The sequence below is a fragment of the Drosophila montana genome, unplaced genomic scaffold (genome assembly GCF_035044405.1).
Source record: "Drosophila montana isolate Dmon_TW-CO22-7 unplaced genomic scaffold, ASM3504440v1 contig_3733_1, whole genome shotgun sequence".
Classification (NCBI taxonomy): Eukaryota; Metazoa; Arthropoda; class Insecta; order Diptera; family Drosophilidae; genus Drosophila; species Drosophila montana.
In genome coordinates, this window is record NW_026998620.1 from 4,938,818 (window position 1) to 4,962,135 (window position 23,318).

A 23,318-nucleotide genomic window follows, 5' to 3' on the forward strand; every position below is an offset into this window, starting at 1 on the left:
AAAATACCGAATATCGAACAAGTCGTGTGCATTGAATGTTGAATGTTTAATTTTGTGTGTGCGTTTGTGCAATTGTGCAAGGCGAATTATGTTTTAACATCAACCCAAAATAGTTGGATACATAGCAACAACAATTTAAGGAACAACTACATCAAAAGGTAAATACACAATTTTACGGCCAGGCGTTGTCGGCGCATTTGTTTTGACCGATGAGTCAGACCTCGCGTTTTGTTTTTTTTTCCTTATGTAGTCATCGAATCGCATCGTTTCTAACAAATGCATTTTGACACTTAAACTAACACCTCATTTACATGCATAAATACGTACATTTACTTAAATTCGTACATACATAGTTAGATTATTGTCATGTATAATTGTTGTAGTTAGTTTACACTGACTGTAGCCAAAGCCTACAAATTATACGGTTAAATGTATCTAAATACATTTTTATCTACGTCGTTTCGTTATTTAAAAACATACGTGCATTATTAAATACTATAGAAAGCAAGTTGGACAACAACAACGGTAGTCGGTACACACACACACACACAGTCATCGGGAGCGAGAGAGCGAAAAATAGAGAGCGCAGTAACTAACAAACCAATAAAACAGCATCAACAAATAACAGTTTAATGTGTCTAGTGAGTACCTACAGTTAATTGTTTTTGTTGTCGTGGCTCTCATTTTAAATCAAATGTTAGCTTCTCTCTCTCTGTCTCTCCCACATTTCGCCCTAGCACGCACCAAAGCGGCCAAGTGCTTGTATTTATAACTAAAATTGCGCTGATCGTTTGCGTTGCTGTTAAAACTTTTTAATAAATTATGTGCATACACAGACACATACATACATACACATGCACAATATGTGTATAATAAAATGAAAAACAGGCAAATCGATTGGCCCGAGTTGTTTTGCTTACGACAGCTCGACGCTGTCATTGCTGTTGTTGTTTCTCTCTCAGTCCTGTTATTGTTGTTATTGCTGTTGTCTGTGTCGTGGACGGCTGCGGCTGCTGCGGCCGCTGATGATAATTTTTTGATGAATAATTACGAAATATTTTTTACGTGTTTCTATTATATTTATTTGCATAGGCTATGTGTGTGTTTGTGTCCCTCTCTCGCGTGCTCTCTTGACACCATCTTTGCTTTGGCATTTTTTGTCGATCAAAAAACTGCGAATTCCGAATCTGAAGTGTGTGAGCGTGAGAAACTAAGCGCAAAATGAGTAATTGCTCATAGTGTATGTATGTATGTATGCACATGTGTGCATGTATTAGTTTATTTGCAAATTTGCCTTTCAAAGTTAACAGCGGCCAGTGGGCCGTAGGCTAATGCCTGAAATATTGAAACGTCGCAAATTTGTTGCCGTCTGTTTTTACGCTCTGCTGAACTGACGCAACGGCAACTGCAACAGTAGTCAACTTAACGCACACACCTCGCAAATGTGCCAAAGTTATTTACATTGCCAGGCAAAATATTAGTTTACGTTTATATTAAACATTCTGCCGAAATTTTGCAGTGCGTGCAGCAGCTGCTGCCACTTGAAAAGAACCCACCACCACCATCACACATAATTACCAACGCCACCGCTAACAAAAGCAAATCAAACTAGAGCTGGGTCGTGTCTTCATTCGTGACACGAATACGCACGTCTCAATTAGATCAAAATTATAGTAGTATTAAACTTGAATTTAAAAATAAAAACATATTTATTAGTTTCTTAAATTATTGTGTACTTGTTTTTTTTTTTTATTATTGTGAAGCATGCTCGTGTCGTGTATGAAAATTCGTTCATCTGATTTGCCGAACTGTAAATCAAACAGTAGCGGAGCAACATCTAATATTGGCTGCTGCTGCTGCGTTCGATGTTCTTGTTGTATTTGTGTTCGTGGCAATTAAGCATCAAACTGCGTTTCACGCTCAGCTTTTAGTGCTCATTCATACCCTCCTCAAACACATATATACGTACCCACATATTGGCGCGCACATTTTCTTTTACCTTTGCTGCGTGTTTTGATTTGAACGTCTTTTTGGGCACCTCATTCACCTATGCCGAACTCGCACACACACACACGTACACACTCTCTCTCACACCCCCGCAAATTCTCTCTCATGCTCGTTAATTGGCCCCCACCTTCGCTTCGACTTGTCCTCGGCACCCATGTTTACTCTCCCTCTCTCGTTCTCTCGCCCGCTCTTTTTTATTTCTGGTCGGGACACATTTGTTGCTTGTTGTCTTTTGCTGCTTAATTCAACTTCTTCAGCTGCTCCGCTTGGCCTGTTTGGCTTTCTCTTGTTCGGCTCCATTGCGCTCTTATTTACACTGGTCTTTGGTCTCATTTTTCTTGTTGTCTTGCTGGTCTGGCCTACACATAAATACATACATATATATAATTTTGGCATTTTTGCATAATTTTATGCCAATTTACATACCAACATGTGTGTATGGGTGTGCATATTTTGTTGCGCTCATTTTGCACACATACGCATGTATCTATTTAGAAGCTCGGCGTGCATTCGTGTTGGTGTTATGATTGTCGTGCTCACGATTTTAATCGTTCGTCAGTCGATTCGGTATTCAATCGACATCTCGCTTGGCATCGTTGTTGATGTTGTTATTGTTGTTAGCCGCTTGCCTGTCTGGTCTGCTCCCTCCTCTGTTGCTGTCGCTGCTTGACTTTAATCTGCTCAATTACTCGCAATTTGCAAGTTGTGTGTGCGGCTCTTTGAGTATGTCGCTGTCGCTGTCTCTGTCTATGCCGTTGCCTACCTGTCTGAGCGTGTGTGCGTGTGGTTGTGCCTGTGCGTGGCTGTGTGACAGTCTGTCTGTCTGTACACATTTCGTTTCGTTTTGCTTCTCATTCGCCTTATTCATGTTTTTGTACGTTTTGCGCTTGTTTTGATTTCTTAATCTTTTTACCATAATTGATGGCAATTAAATTAAAGGTGTGTGTGCGGCCTCGCGCCTCGACGTCGTTGTCGCTGTCGCTGTCGTTTTAGCTCGGCTGATGCTTCGGTTCGGTTCGCCTCGGCTCGGCTCGGTTTCGCTCGCACGAATCGCCCCGTTCGCTTGTCGGTCGCTGGAGATTGTTGTTTATATGTATGTACATATGTATGCAGTTTGTTGTCAGCCCCCGCCAGCAACTCCACCTTCATCTCCACCTTGCGCCACACACCTCGCACCTCGCGTGACTTTTATTTATTTGTAGCATTCAAATGATTCCCATCATTTGCTTATGTTGTACCCTTTACAAGGGTATTCTAATTTGGTCACGAAATGTGTAACGCATTCTTGTAGCTGCGAGTAAATCAGCTGTCGGGTTCGACCAAGTTCAAGACAGTGTATAATGGCTGCTATTTAGAACAATCGTATAAAATTGACAAATTTCATTCCGTTCTAGTTGTCAGTAAAACAAATTTAATATTAATCTCGATTGGAAATTACACCTGTTCAGAAATTATATTCAGACCTTATTTGAATGCATGTAAATCTTTAACAAAAACAATTAAATAAAAATTAAAATAGACCTTCGGAAAGCTACCCATTAAAATCGGGCTAAAACGTGGTTGCTGAAAAAAACTGAGGTAGTGTTTTCTATTGACCTACGGATCTGTCTTTAAAAAAAGATGCCTTTTGTAAGCATTAAATGTAATGTAAATGAAATATATCTATATTTTTAACTATAGATTGGATATTAAATTAGATATTTTCGCAAATTAAAGTTATCTTTGCCCAGTCCTAAGTTGGGAATTTGAAAATTTGTCGACATTTAACCTAACTAAGGTCTACATCTAGATTCTAAAAAATATAATTACTCTTGATCGTTCTCTTCGCCCCCCTCCGGGCCGGCACATCCTTGTATAGTAAGACTCATTCCCCATCTGGAATAACAGGGTATATCTTAGTGGTTATTCTCTGATTGCGTTGCTTTGACATGCTTTGTATCTATTGCCGTGTGCGCATTTTTGATGGCCATCCACTCGGATTTTGTCATCTTTAGCGAGATTTTATTGATTAGTTCAATATTCCTGCGCTTGACAGCGGCTGTCAGTGCCATGTGGCATGCATATATATGTATGTATGTATGTATAATAATAGCGATTTACTTAATTAATGTCAACGACACGCTGTTATTAATTCTAGTTTGCCAGTTTTATGTGTCACCGTGTGTTCAATTTGCAATTTAAAGCGTAGTTTTTAGTTTGCCGCTTGTAGCTTGTAGCTTGTGTGGCGAGCGACTCGGGAGAGTATTAAATTGTTGACAATTGTTTTGAGCTTGAGCGAATTAACCTTTAGTTTGTTATGTCATCTGTCATGTTAGTCGGCCAACAGTTGAATATGTGCATCATGATTCCAATTTTCTTCACATGTATTTAATACTTATTAGTATTCCCATTGTTATTTAATTGTTATAGATCCTATCTCACAATTAAAATAATTTGCATACGCTCATCGTGATAACGTCATCTAACGTTGCCCAACCAAACAATCCGAATACAACCCTTACACTTACCCACAGTGTTTCTGTTGTGCCTGACGCAGATAGCGATCCCTCGTGCAACCTGGATGCAATCAATTAATACTAGAATACCGGGCTGCTAACCACTCTAATATCGTGTAAATAACCACAGTACATGGGGAAATACAATTATCTTAAGAGGGTGGCAAAGTAAATACCCCTTGTAGATGACAAGAACTTAAGTTCCCAACTATTGCATGCGAGAGAGAATGCGAGAGTTGTAGAAAAGTAGGACTCTAAAATGTATTAGTCCGTTAGTGGAGCAGTCGCTGTATATGTACGTAATTTACGTAGGTAACAAAACATATATTTGAGCATGTTAAACCTGATCTTCGAGTATATATTAAGCACTTTGAATCGCTTTAAATATAATTAATTTAAATTGACTCTACGTGCGAATATCTGTCTGCAATTAGTGTAATCGCAATACGCATGCACATTTATGGATGAAATGTAATTATATGCATTTAAGCGTTATTCAATCAAGCTGAACTTAATGCTTACATCATGCCTGCTTAAAGCGCTGAGATAAAAGAAAATCGCCAATAACCGATTCAAGCTTCAAATGAAATTGTAATCCCAGACACAGTTGCCCATATGTTTTAGATATGTATATGGGAAACCAACTTATTGACTGACTAGACAATACCCTCTAAACAGTTTAATCAGACACACGAAAATCCTAAAGAAACAAAATTTGAGTGTTTATTTCACAGTAACAAAATGTTTACATAACTCGGCATCCTATACAAGAATATGCATGTACATAACATTTGATAGATTCTTATATTTTTGAACAGAATGTTAGAGCAATACACAGTTAATTTATATAAAATTAAACCATTTCCATAGGCCACGATTTGAATTTAAAGAGTTCTAAACCTTACAAGACAATATTCAGATATATTAATATTAGGTCGTCTAATGCCTTGACAAGTTAATTCTAATATCTTGTCAATTTTAATATCTGGACAATTATGTATACCAATTTTGGCGCGAACACGAAATGCCCTCTTTAGCCAATTTGGTGAGTACAGGGTATAAAAAGAAAAAGAAAAACAAACTAGAAAGCAAAACTGCACTTGGAGTACAGTTGACATGATTGACTAGCTGCATAATTAACTAACTAACAGCTAACCAGCCCTGGCCAGGCCGACCAGTCGCTGGTGCCAGAAACAGCAGTAACTGTTGTGGTAATTGGTGCCGCTACCGGGTCGCCTAGTGTCGTGTCGTGTTGTGTCGTGTGTCTTTAGGTAAATACAAACACCTTTTGCACAAAAACAATCAACCATGCACGAACCGACGAGCGGACGGACTGACGGACTGACTCATGCATGCAGCCAATGCTCGGGCAAACTCAATTGCAGTAGCTAGTTAAAACGACAGAAAACAAAAAGTATAAAGAGAACAGTAATAACAAGTCATCGAAGGAGTGGGATTATGGCATGGGATGGGGAAGGCGGGCGGGTGTGTGTGTGTGTGTGGCGCACACGCAGTTGAACGTTTTTCACCTCATTCTCATTCCATCAGCCATTAAGTAGTTCACAAAACCTGGTTAACCGTCACATGCAGCTTCTGCAAGCAACAAAAATAACAACAACAACAACGACAGCGTAGCATAGAAATACATTCACCCGTGCACAGACATGTTCACTCACTCATACACACACATTCATACAGTCATCGCACACCCACACAGTAAAAATCTCAACTTGTTTGCCAACTGCGACGAAGCGAACTAATAAATTTCTACTTTGTTTTCCCCCCTTTTCAATAATTTTTCCAGATTCAAGAAATCGCGCTAAGACAAAAAAAAATTCGCGCACACACACACACACACACACACACAGTCACATGCAAGCACACGCGCGCACATAAAGCATATAAATGCGCAAAAAGTGTGCTAGTATAAGTTCGGTGATTGTGAGTGTGTTGTTAGTATGTAATGATGTAGATGATTACAATGATAATGATAATGAAATTGATGATGATGTTGTTGCTGATGAGGCAGCCGCAGCCGAACTGTTAACATAGTTGAGCAACGTTTCGCGAAAGTACAGCAATGTGGAAAATTGTAAATACAGCGAGCAAAAACTCAAAACGCAGAAAAACTAAACGCGCAAAAAGAAGAATTTTCATGCTCGCGTCACCATAAGACATCATAAAGAAAAGCAAAACTGTCGTAAAAAGGCAGTCATAAAGGAAAACCCACCACTTAACAGGGTAGTGGGCTACAACAACGACAACAACAACAACAAGAACAAAAGTAAGAATTTCAATTCCTAGCAAAAAATAAAAAAAAAACAACAACAGCAGTCAGAGCAACAACAACAGTGAATAACAAGAAAATCCTGCGGAGTAGAAAAAGTTCAAGTCTGAAGTAGAAAAACCACTTAAAACGTCGATGAAACGTTGACGGGGAGGGAACATCGGTGCGATTAACGCGTCGCAAGAGCGCAGGCTAGAGCAAGAGCGTAAAAAAGGCGTTAGGAGAGGGAGGGCGCGTCAGGAGTCTGTGTAAACGACAAAGACGAGCGCGTGCTAAGGAGCTAAGAAGCAGCAGTTGTTGTTATTGCCGCTTGCGACGATTTTTTTTCCATTTTTGTAAACTATATATTTAGTGGTAGCAGCGTGAAAAGGTGGTGTGTGTGCTGGTGGTCACGCAAGACGTGGCAGTCGTCTGCAGGAGCCGAACCAATAATAACAGCGAGACAAAGGCAGCTGCAATTGCACCTTTAGCAGAGGCAGCGGCAGCGGCAGGAGCGCCAGAGAGCGAAAAGAAAGAGAGAGCAGCGCTCGAGAGAGAGCGGTCTGCTTCAGTGTTCGTGTGTGCGCCGAGAGGCAGAGAGCGTAAGCAAAACAACGAAGCGAACGAACAAACGAAGCGGCTGCCGCGCGTTGCGACGTCACCTTCGGCCATTCGGCTTTAGTAGTTGTAATTTGCAAAGCAAGGAGCGAGGAACGCGCGCGAAAACGAGCTAAACGGAAAAAATAAAGGAACTAACGAAACGAGTCGTGAAGCGTTTTTTGAAGAGGGGAGTGGGGTGTAGTGGAGTAGAGTGGAGTGGAATCGGTAACCACAGCAACAACAACACAGCCAGCCCACGGCTGTCCGTGTGAGCGTATGTGTGTGAGTGTTCAAGGGGGAAATTGACGCATTCCAAACGTGGTTTAGTTACAGCCATTGGCTGACGTTGTTTCTCTTGTTGCTGCTGCTGATGCTGTTTTTGTTGTTATTGGCGTCGCTCTTTGCTAATACCGGTCTTTTGGGCTCACGTGAACATAGTTGTTTTATTTGCTATTTTTTTTTTGTTTTTTGTGCATTACCAGCAGCCGTTGCAAGGAAAGTTTGTGCCGCAAACAACGCGAACACAGCCGGGTCAACAGCAACGATTTGCCAATGCAAATGCAAATGCAAATGCAAAAAATCAACGACCAGCAAGTGCGTATATTATGGGCCGTTCCAAGTTCCCCGGGAAACCATCCAAGTCGATTAATCGTAAGCGGATAAGTGTCCTACAATTGGAGGATGAGGCGGCGAGCGCAGCAGCCACAGCGGCAACAGAGCAGCACCAGCAGAGCGAACAGAGCGCCGGCTCGGCATCGCGGGAGAAGGGCAACAATTGTGATAACGATGACGATGATAATGCGCCAAGCGGAGCCGCGACCAGCGGCAACAGAGGCGCGTCCAGCAGTGCGTCGGATGCGGCAGCCACCGAAGGTGGCAACAGCAGCAGCACCGGCAATGGATCATCCACTGGAGGCAAGACAACAAATGGCGGCAATGTAAACGGTGGCAGCCACCATAAGAGCGCCACAGCGCCGGCCGAGGTCAAGGAATGCAAAAATCAAAGCAACAATATCGAGCCTAATAACTGCATTGCCGCCGGGCCCGATGATGCCGAGGACACAAATAACGATGACGACGATGACAGCAGCAATGACAAGAAGCCAACAGCCGCTGCCGCCGCCGCCGCCGCCTTTGTGCCGGGCCCCAGTGCGTTGCAGCGTGCACGCAAAGGAGGGAATAAAAAATTCAAAAACTTGAATCTGGCCAGACCAGAGGTGATGTTGCCCTCGACGTCGAAACTCAAGCAGCAGCAACAACAACAGCAATTGCAACTTAATTGCCCTTCAGCGTCCTCATCATCATCATCATCTGCTGCTGCTCCTACGACAACAACGACGACGACAGCGTCAGCGAGTGCAACGCTGACAGCGACAGCAACGCCGACAGCGACGTCGACGTCGGCGTCAAGCTTGCCTGGGACGCCACTGGCAGTAATTGCTGGGGGCGGGGGAGGCGCAGCTGCTGGCCTGCTGGCGAATCCCTTTGCCAGCGTCGAACCAAAAGTGGTCGAGGTAGCAGCAGCAGCAGCAGCCGTAGCAGCAACTGCGGCAGCAGCAGCAGGCGCTGGCGAAGATGTTGCAATGGTAAGTGGATTTCTTTAGCTCATGTTGTACTGTACACACACGCTACGCGCGCCCGCTTTATAAATGCAACACACACACACACGCACACACACACCTACTACCTATATGCAATACATATAAAATAAGTTAAAGCCGATTTAACTCAGTGATTCTTTTTGTTTTTTTTTTTGTTGTTTTTTGTGGTGTCTCGTCTTTTGTGTGTTGCGTGTTATTTGCTTATTCTGCCCCATTTCAGGCAATGTAAATAAGAACCCCGTCAAGTCGGGCGCTAAATTATGCGCCCCGGACTTGCCTGCCAACTAACTAGTGGTTACCCTATCGCCTGCCTGGCTGTCTGCCTATTGCCTGAGCTGCTCGCTTACCTGCTTAATTGGCTCTTATGACGTTTTCGCGCTTTGTTCCGCCCGCCCGCCCTCCTACCTCCAGCCTAGCCCTATCCGCTTGCCTGTCTCTACCTGCACATAACTTGTTTTTCCCCCAAAACTTGCACTTACTCCCTGCACCCCCTGCATTCCCCATACCCACCGATTCGTGTATCCCATGCGCCCTGCTTTGCTTTGCATGCTTATTCGCCTGCTTTAGTTTTTACGAGCATGCATGTAGTTGTTTTTCTTTCCTTTTTTTTTTTGTTTGTTCTTTCATTTTCATTTACTTGTTTTACCTGTGCATGCATTATTGATTGGCCAAGAGGCATCGAGTGAAACCCTTTATGACTAACCTGTCGTTTATGTTTTTGCAGCTAAAGGCTTCAATCGAAATGGCCAATGAGGCCGGCTTGGAAGCCGCTGTCGTTGCAGTCAAATCGAGTGGCTCCAGTCCCAATCCCAATCACAGTCCCAATGTAGTGGCCAGCACGAGTGCCGGTGCCCCAGGGGCGCCGGCGGTGACAAAGCAAAAGAAAACGGTTACCTTTAAGAACATACTCGAGACCAGTGATGACAAGTCGGTGGTCAAGCGTTTCTACAACCCGGACAATCGTGTGCCGCTCGTCTCCATCATGAAGAAGGACAGCATGAATCGACCGCTCACCTATTGCAGGGGCAGCGAGTTCATCGTGCGCCCCTCCATACTTTCCAAGATACTCAACAAGAACTCGAACATCGACAAGCTCAATTCGCTGAAGTTTCGCTCAGTGCATGCCCCCTCATCCTCCATACAGGAATCCAGCAGCAGCTCTACAAATCTCTTCGGCTCTGGCCTGTCGCGCGCTTTTGGCGCCCCAATGGACGATGAGGACGCCGTTTCGGGCGGTGTCACATTTCGCAAGCAGGAGCCTCAGCACAAAACACCCGAAGACAACGATGATGATGGGTAAGCCATAATTAATAATTAGGTATACATATTTTATTCGCACCTTCAGTCGATCAAAACTAGTTTGGGCTAGCCCCAAAGTATGCTACATTTTAGAGCAGTTATAATTATGATTGATTGGTTGGAGATTTATCAGATCCCAAAACCCATTTTCCAACTTTAAAATAATAAATAAACTATGCAGTTAAATATTCACATTTTAAAAGAATATGTAAAAATCTTGGTCGAGTTCGTAATAAAACAAAAATGTTCATTTTAATTTGTAGCTCGGCAAGCAGCGATGCGATTGAGGACGATGAGGACATTGATGATGATAACGTGGAGGACAACGAAGAGGCAGCGTCCGAGAAGGGTGCCGAAAACTCGGCCAGTGTGGATGAAAAGGAGGTCGACGACAGGCAACTGGTCATGGATAAACATTTTGTGCTGCCCAAACGGAGCACGCGCTCATCGCGCATCATAAAGCCCAACAAGCGCCTGCTCGAGGTGGGCGGCATTTGCAGCAAGAAGAACACCAGCGATGCCATTGGCAAACCCAAACCCAAGAACTACTTTGGGCTGGGTGATTTTTCCAGCGAAACGCTTCCCTCGTCGTCGTCGTCTGCAGCAACTGCATTAAACCAGAAGCTTGGCAAGGAAACATTTGCCAGCTTTGCCACCGCGAAGGTAAACAGCAGCTTTGTGCTGCGCCAGCCGCGCCTGCAATTCCAAACGGATAAGAGCGGATCATTTGCAAGCACCAAGCCGTTGCCCACGACAACGCTTTTGCCCGCATCTTCAAGTGCCATATCGTCAGCAAATGTTTTATCATTTGGCGCACTCAACAATGCCAGTTCAGGTATGTGAATAAGTGTGCTAGTTGAATCTCCTGCTCAACTTGGTTCTATTAATAATGCAGCTGTTGCCTCGACGTGCGCCGTTTGCTCGGCACCAGTTAATAACAAGGACGCGCCGTTGGCACGCAAATACGGCGTAATTGCCTGTGAGGTCTGTCGCAAGTTCAACTCGAGAATGACTAAGATATCCAAGCTCTCAACGCCCATGCACTCGAACCCAAGCTCCAGCGCAGCACAGTCTAGCCAGCAGCTAAAGTGCACAGATGGTAAGCAGCTCTTGAAATCCTTTTCATTGTAAAATCTCTAAATCCATTTCCCCAACACAACAGGTGGCAATTGCAGCATATTATCGCTCAAGAGCCAGCTGAAGAACTTCAAGAAGCTGTACAAGGAGCGCTGCAAGGCGTGCTGGCTTAAGAAATGCCTGGCAACACTCCAGTTGCCCACAGGACACAGAGGCCGCTTGAGTGCCATACTGCCCGCCAGCATGCGCGAGGATGTGGCACCCAAAGATGACAAGTGCCCGGAGCTGTTATCGCCTACGGCCAGTTTGCGTTTCACGGCGCCGACTAGCTCAGCATCGTCGGTAGGCTCGGTGGGCACGACCATCAAATGGAAATCCAGTGCGGAGACTGCAGTGAACTCCATCAAATCGAATCCTCTGGCCGAGAACAATGTCACCTTTGGCGGCACTCCGCTGCTGCGTCCCGCAATTCTCGAAAAGCCGTTGTTCTTAAAAATTGGCAACGATAATAAGAAAGCCAAAGAGTCAAAGGATACAGTTGGCCTGAGTCCCGTGCCCAGCACCAGTGAAGCAGCCGTTGCGCCAGGTAAAACCACACGCAAGGCCAAACAGGACAAGGAGAAGGCGAGGGAGCAGGAAAGCGAGAAACCGCTCAGTCCCAACGCCAAAAAGACCACAGAAGCCAACACGCCAGAGACTCAAAAGGATGAACAACAAGCATCTGCGACAACTGGAGTTCCGGCTGCGAGCTCTTCTACGCCTTCTTCTGCCACCAGCAGCCAAATGGAGATAACTGAGGCAGCCGCCGCATCGACGCTGCCGGATAACTTGAAGCGGCAGCGCATCGATCTAAAGGGACCGCGTGTAAAGCACGTGTGCCGCAGTGCATCCATAGTGCTGGGGCAACCTCTGGCCACCTTTGGCGACGAGGAAGAAGAGCAGGAGCTGGCTGCGGCTGAGGCAGCGCCAGCGCCAACAACCACGACAACGTCACCAGAGCAGGTCATCAGCAAAAAGCCCAAATCGCCGCAGTCCGTGCAAATGATCATCGACGAGAACGACAATTGTGCCAGCTGCATATTAACTCCAACTGAAGTCCCAACCGAAGCCCAGCCAGTTGTTAAGAGTGTGCTGGAGTCGAAGAGCAGCAAATCAAATTCCCAAACAGAGGCTAAAAAGACGGCAACTGCAACAGGCTCGTCCAAGGGCAAGGTGACCACGCGCAATGCGACAGCAGCCGTGACCTCAGTTGCCAGCGGACTGGTTGCCACCAAGAAGCAGCGCAACATCGAGGTCAGCAGCAGCATTTCGAGCAGCCAGGCGGCTGCTACACAAAGTCGTCGTGCGCTGGCCAAGGAGGTTAATCGATTGAAGGCCCTGATTTCGATTGATTTCTGGGAGAACTATGATCCGGCTGAGGTGTGCCAAACGGGCTTTGGCCTGATCGTCACGGAAACAGTGGCGCAGCGTGCGCTCTGTTTCTTGTGCGGCTCGACGGGCCTGGATCCGCTGATCTTCTGCGCCTGCTGCTGCGAGCCTTATCATCAGTATTGTGTGCTGGACGAGTACAATCTGAAGCACAGCTCGTTCGAGGATACGCTGATGAACAGCCTGCTGGAGACGTCGAACAATGCCTGCGCCATCTCGGCGGCCACCAATACGGCGCTGAATCAGCTGACGCAACGGCTCAACTGGCTGTGCCCGCGCTGCACCGTCTGCTACACGTGCAACATGTCCTCCGGATCGAAGGTGAAGTGTCAAAAATGCCAGAAGAACTATCACAGCACCTGTCTGGGCACCAGCAAACGTCTGCTGGGCGCCGATCGGCCGCTCATCTGCGTCAATTGTTTGAAGTGCAAATCCTGCGCCACCACCAAGGTGTCCAAGTTCGTAGGCAACCTGCCCATGTGCACCGCCTGCTTCAAGCTGCGCAAAAAGGGCAACTATTGTCCCATCTGCCAGAAGTGCTACGACGACAACGACTTCGATCTGAAGATGATGGAGTGCGGCGACTGCAACCAGTGGGTACACTCCAAGTGCGAGGGTCTCAGCGACGAGCAGTACAATCTCCTGAGCACGCTGCCCGAATCCATTGAGTTCATCTGCAAGAAGTGCGCGCGGCGCTGCGATGTCTCCCGCAACAAGGCCGACGAGTGGCGTCTGGCTGTCATGGAGGAGTTCAAGTCGAGTCTGTACAGCGTGCTCAAGCTGCTAAGTAAGTCGCGACAGGCCTGCGCCCTGCTCAAGCTCAGTCCGCGCAAGAAGCTGCGCTGCAGCTGCACAGCCGGTGGAACCGGCGCGGGCGCGGGCGCAGGTGGCAAGGCTCATAGCCAGGGCAAGCTGCAGCCGAAGGCGCTGCAATTCACCTACAACGGTCTGGGCAGTGATGGCGAGAGCCAAAACAGTGACGACATCTACGAGTTCAAGGAGCAGCACAGCAGCAATCACAAGCCGTCGACACCGGTGCCATGCAGCTGCCTGCAGCCGTTGAGTCAGACGCCATCGTTCAGCCTGGTGGACATCAAGCAGAAGATCGCCAGCAATGCGTACGTGTCGCTGGCGGAGTTCAACTACGACATGAGCCAGGTGATACAGCAGAGCAACTGTGATGAGCTGGACATTGCCTACAAGGAGCTGCTGAGCGAGCAGTTTCCGTGGTTCCAGAACGAGACCAAGGCCTGCACAGATGCGCTCGAGGAGGATATGTTCGAGTCGTGCGGCTACGAGGAACTCGAGGAGTCTCCCTCCACATATGCCGAACACCATACCGCATCGCAGGCACCGCGCACTGGCCTCCTGGACATACCGCTGGACGATGTCGACGATCTGGGCGGCTGCGCGGTGAAGACACGTCTGGATACGCGCGTCTGCCTCTTCTGCCGCAAGAGCGGCGAGGGTCTGTCCGGCGAGGAGGCGCGCCTGCTCTACTGCGGCCACGACTGCTGGGTGCACATCAACTGTGCCATGTGGTCCGCCGAGGTGTTTGAGGAGATCGACGGCTCGCTGCAGAATGTGCACAGTGCCGTGTCGCGTGGCCGGATGATAAAGTGCACCGTCTGCGGCAATCGAGGCGCCACCGTTGGCTGCAATGTCAAGTCCTGCGGCGAACACTATCATTATCCCTGTGCGCGCAGCATCGATTGCGCCTTCCTCACCGACAAGTCCATGTATTGCCCGGCTCATGCCCGCAATGCGCTCAAAGCGAATGGCTCGCCCAGCGTCACCTACGAATCGAACTTTGAGGTGTCGCGTCCCGTTTACGTGGAGCTCGATCGCAAGCGCAAGAAGCTGATTGAGCCCGCCAAGGTGCAGTTCCACATCGGCTCGCTGGAGGTGCGGCAGCTGGGCTCGATTGTGCCACGCTTCTCCGACTCCTTTGAGGCGATTGTGCCGATCAATTTTCTGTGCAGCCGCCTCTATTGGTCCTCCAAGGAGCCCTGGAAGATAGTGGAGTACACGGTGCGCACCACCATCCAGAACAGCTACTCCAGCTCGCTGACACTCGATGCTGGACGCAACTTTACCGTCGACCACACCAATCCCAATTGTTCGCTGGTGCAGCTCGGCCTCGCGCAGATAGCTCGGTGGCACAGCAGCCTGGCGCGCAGTGATCTGCTGGACACGGATTGGGCAGAGTTTCCCAATTCGTATGTGCCCGCCGACGAGAATACCGAGGAGGAGCCGCAACAGAATGCGGACCTATTGCCGCCAGAGATTAAGGATGCGATATTCGAGGATTTGCCACATGAGCTGCTCGATGGCATCTCCATGCTGGACATATTCATGTACGAGGATCTCGGCGACAAGACCGAACTGTTCACCATGAGCGAGCAGTCCAAGGACGGCACAACGGCCACATCCCAGACAGGCGGCGGTTCGGTGAGCATCTGCGACGAGGACACGCGCAACTCGAACAGCCTAAGCAAACAGCTGGAGCTGAGCAATTGCTGGCCAGCCAGCAATCCTGTCGAGGATGCCATGCTATCCGCGGCGCGCAGCTCCAGTCAAGCGAAGCAACGCGGCGAAGTCCTCAAAAAGACGGCCACGGCTCCGACACGCTCTTGGCCCAAGCTGGACGGCGGCAGTGTTGCGGCCTTTAAGCGTCGCAAGCTCTCCAAGAACATTGCCGAGGGTGTGCTCCTCAGCCTCAATCAGCGCAGCAAAAAGGAAATGGCCACCGTTGCCGGCATCACGCGGCGTCAGTCCGTCTGCAGCAGCAGTGAGCTACCGGCGGAGGGCAGCGCTGCCATGCGCACCAAGAGCTTTACCTGGAGTGCGGCCAAGTGTCTGTTCGAGAAGAACGAATCGCGTGAAGAGCCCGCCAAGCTGAAGATCATGCAAATGGACGGCGTAGACGACTCCATTACCGAGTACCGTATCATTGGCAGTGATGGCAATCTGTCAACGGCCCAGTTTACGGGGCAGGTGAAGTGCGAGCGTTGCCAATGCACGTACCGCAACTACGACTCCTTTCAGCGGCATTTGGGCAGCTGCGAGCCGATGTCCACCAGCGAATCGGAGTCGGAGACCACAACGGGCACGGCTCAGCTCAGCGCCGAGAGCCTCAATGAGCTACAGAAACAGGCGCTGGCCGCCGCCACGCTCAGCAACACGGGCGGACTCAACTATCTGCAGACGTCCTTTCCACAAGTGCAAAACCTGGCCACTTTGGGGCAGTTCGGCGTGCAGGGTCTGCAGGGCTTGCAGACGCTGCAGCTGCAGCCACAGTCCCTGGGCAATGGCTTCTTTCTGTCCCAGGCAAATACCGGTCAAGCCACGTCCAATGGCAACGATGAGCTGCAGCTCTATGCCAATTCGTTGCAGAACCTGGCGGCCAATCTGGGCGGCGGCTTTACCCTGACACAGCCGACGATGAGCGCGCAGGCGCAGCCCCAGCTGATAGCCCTGTCCACAAATCCGGATGGAACGCAGCAGTTCATCCAGCTGCCGCAGAGCAATGGTGGTACGACACAACTGCTTCAGACAGCGGCGCCGGCGGCGATGCCAACGGCCACATACCAGACGCTGCAGGCGACCAACAGCGACAAGAAGATCGTGCTGCCACTGCGTGGCACGGGTAAGCCGCTCAAGACGGTGGCCACCAAGGCGGCGCAGCAGGCAACAGCAGCGGCCAAGCAGAAACAACTGAAGTCGGCGCAGGGAGTGAAGCCCATTCAGGCCAAGCTGCAGCCACAGCAGCAGCACCACCACCAACAACACCAACAACAACACCAACAACAACACCAACAACATCACCAACAACAACACCAACAACATCACCAACAACAACAGCAGCAACAGCAACAACAGTCGCCCATCACGGTGACCCAGCACGGCGGCACCACGCAGCTGCTGGGCCAAAATCTGCTGCAGCCGCAGCTACTCTTCCAGAGCAACGCGCAGCCGCAAACGCAGCAGCTGCTGTTGCCGCAGACGCAGGCGCAGAACATCATCTCGTTTGTGACCGGCGATGGCAGCCAGAACCAGCCGCTGCAATACATCTCGATACCGACGACAAATGACTTTAAGCCGCAACCGACGACCAGCACGCCCACGTTCCTGACAGCTCCAGGCGGCGGTGCCACGTATCTGCAAACGGACGCAAGCGGGAATCTCATGTTGACCACAGCGCCGGGCAACTCGGGCCTGCAGATGCTTACCGGACAGCTGCAGACACAGCCCCAGGTTATTGGCACGCTCATCCAGCCGCAGACCCTGCAGCTGACCACTGGAGCAGATGGCACGCAGAGCGCCACGGCGCAGCAGCCTCTCATTTTGGGCGGTGCCACAGGGGGCGGCACCACGGGCCTGGAGTTTGCCACCGCCACGCCGCAGGTCATACTGGCCACGCAGCCCATGTATTACGGCCTGGAGACGATCGTCCAGAACACGGTCATGTCATCGCAGCAGTTCGTATCCACGGCCATGCCGGGTGTGCTTAGCCAGAATTCCAGCTTCTCGGCCACGACGACACAGGTGTTCCAGGCCAGCAAAATCGAACCGATTGTCGACCTGCCCGCTGGCTATGTGGTCCTAAACAATGCGGTCGATGCCAGCGGCAACACGGGCTGGCTGCAGCAGAGCCAGACGCAGGGAACGGATGATGCTACCGCACAGATGCTGCAAAATGCTGGTTTTCAGTTTCAGACCACGCCCACATCGTCTACACAGCAGACGATGCCGGACTATGCACCACCCCTGGTGGTCACGGCCAAGGTGCCGCCTGTGGCGCAGATGAAGCGCAATACAAATGCAAACAAGGCGCCAATCTCGGTGTTGAGCAAGGTGCAGCCGCAGCCACAGCAATCGCAGGTGGTGAACAAGGTGCTGCCCACCAACGTGGTCCAGCAGCAGCAGCACCAACAGCAGCAGCACCAACAGCAGCAGCAAATGCAGCCAAAGCAACAGCTGGCGGGCAATGCCAATATGAAGCTGACGTCACAGTTCCAGCGCCAGCAGCAGGCGAACGAGCTGAAGAACAAGCAGGCAGCGGGGCAGCAGACGGGCAGCGCGTGCGGTGCACCGCCTAGCATTGCTTCCAAGCCGCTGCAGAAGAAGACGAATCTGATTAGGCCCATACACAAGGTCGAGGTCAAGCCCAAGATCATGAAGCAGGCCCCAAAGCTGGCCACGTCAGCAGCATCGATGCAACATCACCACCAGCATCAGCAGCAGCAGCAGCAGTCGCCAGCGGCGGTTAACCAGGTGTCCAAGGTAGCGCTGCTGCAGCAGCGATTGCCGCCCGCACCACAACAACAGCAACAGCAGCTGCCACAGCAACAACTGCAGCAGCCACAACAACAACAACAACAACAGTTGCAGCAGCAGCTGCAGCAGCAGCTGCAGCATCAGCAGCAGCAACAACAACAGCTGTCCGTGCCGCAGCTGCTGCCCGCCCAGCAGCCCATCATCAGCATAGTGAATACAGCAGAGCCACAGGCAGCTACCCAGTTCGTGATCACGCCGGCTGTGCAGGCGCAGGCCATACAGCTGCAGGAGCAGCAGCAGTCGCAACAGCAGCAGCAGCCGGCGGAGCAGCTGATTAATGGCAACGCCACACGACTGCAGCACTATGCCAGCAATTCGCTGCCCACCAATGTGGTCAATCCGCTACAACAGCAGCCGCTGGCGGCCAGCGCAAACAACAGCAGCAGCAGCAGCACTGTGACGCAGCAGAACAGCATCACGATCAACAGCAGGCCAACGAACCGGGTGCTGCCCATGCAGCAGCGCCAGGAACCGACGCCGCTGAACAACGATGTCGTGGTGCAGTCGCCAACGCCGCCCAAGCCCATTGAGGAACCGGTGCCTGCGGGCGCGTCCATACAAAAACCCATAGTCAAATGCTATGCGCAGCTGGAGCAGAAGTCACCTGGCTACGAGACGGAGCTTAAGACCAACATCGCGCTGGAGAATCTAGAGCAGACGAATTCGATAACGACTTTGCAGTTGCAACAGCAACAGGAGCCCATTTACAGCGAGCAAATCTTTGAGAAGCAGTCGGAGGCGCAGCTGCAGCTGGAAAAACCCAAACACAACGATCTGATGCTCCTCGAGGCCAACACGTGCCAGCAACATCAGCAGCAGCAGCATATGGAGATGGTGGTGGACAATGGCTTTCAGCTTACGTCTAACGAGAGTTGTCTGCTTGAGAAGCATGGCTTTAATGTGGAGGCAGTGCCTATGGACACCGAGGATCACTACGCCAGCATGAAGAACGGCGGCGGCGGCGGCACTGAGGGACTAGGTCAGGTGGATGATGGCGAGGAGGATGAGGACGACGACGATGACTTTAGCCTGAAAATGGCCACATCGGCGTGCAACGACCACGAGATGTCCGACAGCGAGGAGCCGGCGGTGAAGGAGAAGATCAGCAAAATTCTGGACAACCTGACGAACGATGACTGTGCCGATTCAATAGCCACGGCGACGACAGTCGAAGCCAGCGCTGGTTATCAGCAAATGGTTGAGGATGTGCTGGCCACGACTGCCGCCGGGACAGTATCCACGGACGATGAAACCTTTACGGCCACCGCCGAGGCAGTGGAGGCAGCGGCTAGCTACATAAACGAAATGGCCGAGGCACACGAGTTGCAGCTGAAGCAGCTGCAGGCGGGCGTCGAGCTGGATCTGAAGAAGCCCAAGCTGGATGTACCACAGCAGCAGCCGGATACCGTGCCACCTAATGTAGTGCCAACCGCAGCTGCTCCACAGCAGCCGCCACCAATGCGCGACCCCAAGAAGATAAGCGGGCCACATCTGCTGTACGAAATACAAAGCGAAGATGGTTTCACCTACAAGTCCAGTTCCATTGCCGAGATCTGGGAAAAGGTGTTCGAGGCTGTGCAGGTGGCGCGTCGCGCTCATGGTCTTACGCCCCTGCCCGAAGGTCCGCTGGCCGATATGAGCGGTGTGCAAATGATTGGCCTCAAGACGAACGCGCTCAAGTATCTGATCGAGCAGCTGCCTGGCGTGGAGAAGTGCGTCAAGTATACGCCCAAATATCATAAACGCAACGGAAATGTGTCCACAGCTGCCGTGGGCGGACATGCGGCCAGCGCTGGTGGCAACAATGCGGCAGCACTTGGCGCTGGGGTTGATGTGCAGGCGCTCATAGACTACGGCTCAGATCAGGAAGAGCTGCAGGAGAATGCATATGAGTGCGCACGCTGCGAGCCATACGCCAGTCGATCCGAATACGATATGTTCAGCTGGTTGGCGTCCAGACATCGAAAGCAGCCCATACAGGTGTTTGTGCAGCCCTCCGATAACGAGCTGGTGCCCAGGTAGGTCCCAGATTCCTCTGACCACTTCGCTAGCCATACTAATTGACGCGACTCTTTTGCAGACGCGGAACTGGCAGCAATTTGCCCATGGCCATGAAGTACCGTACGCTGAAGGAGACCTACAAGGATTACGTGGGCGTTTTCCGCTCGCACATCCATGGACGCGGTCTCTACTGCACCAAGGACATTGAAGCAGGTATGTGATGCACATAATTATTATTAAATTTGTATAAATAATTATTATTGAATTTCAAATCGCACAGGTGAAATGGTTATCGAGTACGCCGGAGAACTGATACGCTCTACGCTGACCGACAAGCGGGAACGGTATTACGACAGCCGTGGCATTGGCTGCTACATGTTCAAGATCGACGACAATCTCGTTGTGGATGCCACAATGCGTGGCAATGCGGCGCGCTTTATCAATCACTCCTGTGAGGTAAGTAGAAGAGACTCGGATACAGCTGTGAATTGCCAGCTAATCTTATTTTTAATTGCTTCGTCTTTCACAGCCGAATTGCTACTCCAAGGTCGTCGACATACTTGGCCACAAGCACATCATCATCTTTGCCCTGCGGCGCATCGTGCAGGGCGAGGAGCTGACCTACGACTACAAGTTCCCGTTCGAGGATGAAAAAATACCCTGCTCGTGCGGCTCAAAGCGTTGCCGCAAGTACTTAAACTAGGCGTTACCCAATATAATCCAACCAATTGGATGGCGCAGTGCGCTCGTCCGAAACATACTCATCGAAGGAATATACAGCAAAAAGGAAACATGTGTAGTTAACGGTTAATTCGATCTAATATTTGGTCAATCGTGATACATTTTCATTTGGATAGCATACATTTTAAGTAGACGCTAGATACAACAGTTGTAAATGTAAGAGTTAAAACGTTGATATTACATCATATATATATATATATATGTATATATATATACATATATATCCTATACATATTCGTATATATTTATACAACTAATATATATTTACATTCATTACAATATTATGCAACGTGCTCATATAGGCTTCCCATATATGGCAAACCCATTGATATATATAAAATGTACGATATATAACTATAAACGTGTATCTAAAAAAAAATATATATACACTCGCACACACATATACACACCTACACACAGACATACACACATACATAAACATGGGAAAACTCGATGATTTCAGTATTCAGCGAAGATGGTTTAACTGTATATGAAATATGTTTAAATTATGCATTAAATATGTATACATATGTATTAGCTACCATATATGAAATTCAGTATATTAAGGCTTGAAAGATTCTATATATATATATTAACATAATTAACCTGGGCATGAGTATGTTGCAAATCACAAGATCAAGATCAAGATCAAGATATATATATATATATGTGTATTGTAACTAATAGCGTTAGCGGCTTGGTCGGTTTATCAACCCGTTTAGGTCCAGATCGCTGGGCAACCATTTAATGATTATATACAGGGGCTTGTGTTAGATTGTAAATATAAAAATAAAAAAGTGTTAGGTAATTTAAAAAAATATGCATAAGACGTAACAAATCTCTAAGTATATAGAAAAAGAAAAAAAAACTAAAAACATAAAACAAAAAAAAAAACAGATGAAACTATTTTATGTAGAATTATGCACACATGCAAATTGAGTATTTACGTTTGTTGCAATTGAACTAACTAACTATTACAGATACTAATAATCCACTGGCCTAACCTAATACATATATTTAAACATGCATACACCCACACAAAGCCACACACACACACACACACACACACACACAACACACACATACATATGTATGTAAGTATTGGGTAACCAACAAGTAACTAAGCATCACCTTTGAAATTATTTTGTGAACAGACAACACCAATTTAATTGTAAAAAAAAAAGCAAAAAACAAATACAAATACAAATGCAAATGCATATTTATAATTTTAATTACGCACGTATTCGTGCATTTGATTTATGTAATTCTTATTAAATTGTAATGCTTTGAAATGTGTCCATGTAAATTGTAAAATTCGTTTGTAATCGCTAAAAACAATATTGTGTTCTAAATTTATGATTAGTTTAAATGTGTACAATTGTTTAATATTTTTTTTAAATGCGTAATGTCAGCCTCTTATTGCCGGCTTTTAAAAGTAATCCTTATTTATTAAGCAGCTCCCTTGTATTCTATTAGTTATAATATGAATGATTCAGTTAAGCCTACAGTTAGCTCGTATTGTATTTGTATTTTTGTCAAAATTGGTCTGAGCAATCAGCCATTATCTATAAAACTTACATAGTTCGATTCGGAATCAGACGAAAGCTAAAAAGCATACGAATGTACAGGCAAAGTTCCACAGCATTTTTGGCAGCCATTCAGACGCGGGCACTTTTTGCCCGACGTCAAGGAATTTTATATTTTTATTCCCTAAAGAAAAAAGGTTAATAAACTACAGAATAAATTATTTTAATCAATGTGGTTTTCATTCTTTATAAACAACCCGATTATGATTATGGGGCAAGGGCGTAACAATCAACTATAATTTATTTTCCGAGCATGGGGAAAGACTCATAAAATTGTGTTCTAAGTATTTAAATGTGTTTGCAGATACATTTAATTCTTGACTCATTTTGCACATCCCCTTTCTAACCAATGAGGTGAATATGTCCAAAGATATCGACCGGATTCAAGGAGCTTACACTGGGATTTGTAAGTATCCCATTTCTATGTTGCTTTAAAAGTTCTTTTAGGATTTTGGAAACAACATTGAAGGATTATGGGCGATATGAAACAAATAAATAAAATAGTTTATTTTTAAAGTGCACGCGTCCCTTACAACTTAAAATTTAAATCGCAATTTTCGACCGATTGGGTTCAAATTTTACATGCATATTTAAAAATACATTGTTTAGGAAAGTACGTAGGTTTCTTATTTCAATTGCATAGTTATTTTTTATTATCCATTTGTTGACCATTTAGAACAGATCAAGAGTCAATATCGCTTATTTACTTGACGACTGTTGAAATTTTTAAGATAATGATGCACAATTATTCGTTATTTAACATAATAAGTTTTATCATCACGAGAGGATAACAAGAGTTTATTTTCCTGCAGTGATACTGATTTGAATATTTTAAAAGGCATTTTTTGCAAAATCATGTTTTTGTGTTATGACAGAC

The 23,318-nt window shown here is 47.8% G+C and overlaps 1 protein-coding gene across 3 annotated transcripts; it reads left to right on the plus strand.

The window, feature by feature from the left end:
• The first annotated feature begins 15 nt into the window (after window positions 1-15).
• Window positions 16-22,608, plus strand: trx (trithorax). Of its 3 annotated transcripts, none has more exons than XM_064694615.1 (9): window positions 6,438-6,786; window positions 7,851-8,954; window positions 9,694-10,265; window positions 10,532-11,103; window positions 11,164-11,367; window positions 11,431-20,131; window positions 20,194-20,327; window positions 20,395-20,570; window positions 20,644-22,608. In XM_064694615.1, exons 2-9 carry the CDS (start codon window positions 7,974-7,976, stop codon window positions 20,815-20,817), a joined length of 11,514 nt encoding a protein of 3,837 aa, XP_064550685.1. In that variant the 5' UTR covers window positions 6,438-6,786; window positions 7,851-7,973; the 3' UTR covers window positions 20,818-22,608. The 3 variants fall into 3 exon arrangements, with proteins under 3 accessions (XP_064550687.1, XP_064550685.1, XP_064550686.1); XM_064694616.1 differs by having other exon boundaries at window positions 10,544-11,103; XM_064694617.1 differs by lacking the exons at window positions 6,438-6,786; window positions 7,851-8,954 and adding an exon at window positions 16-158.
• Window positions 22,609-23,318: the final 710 nt, after the last annotated feature.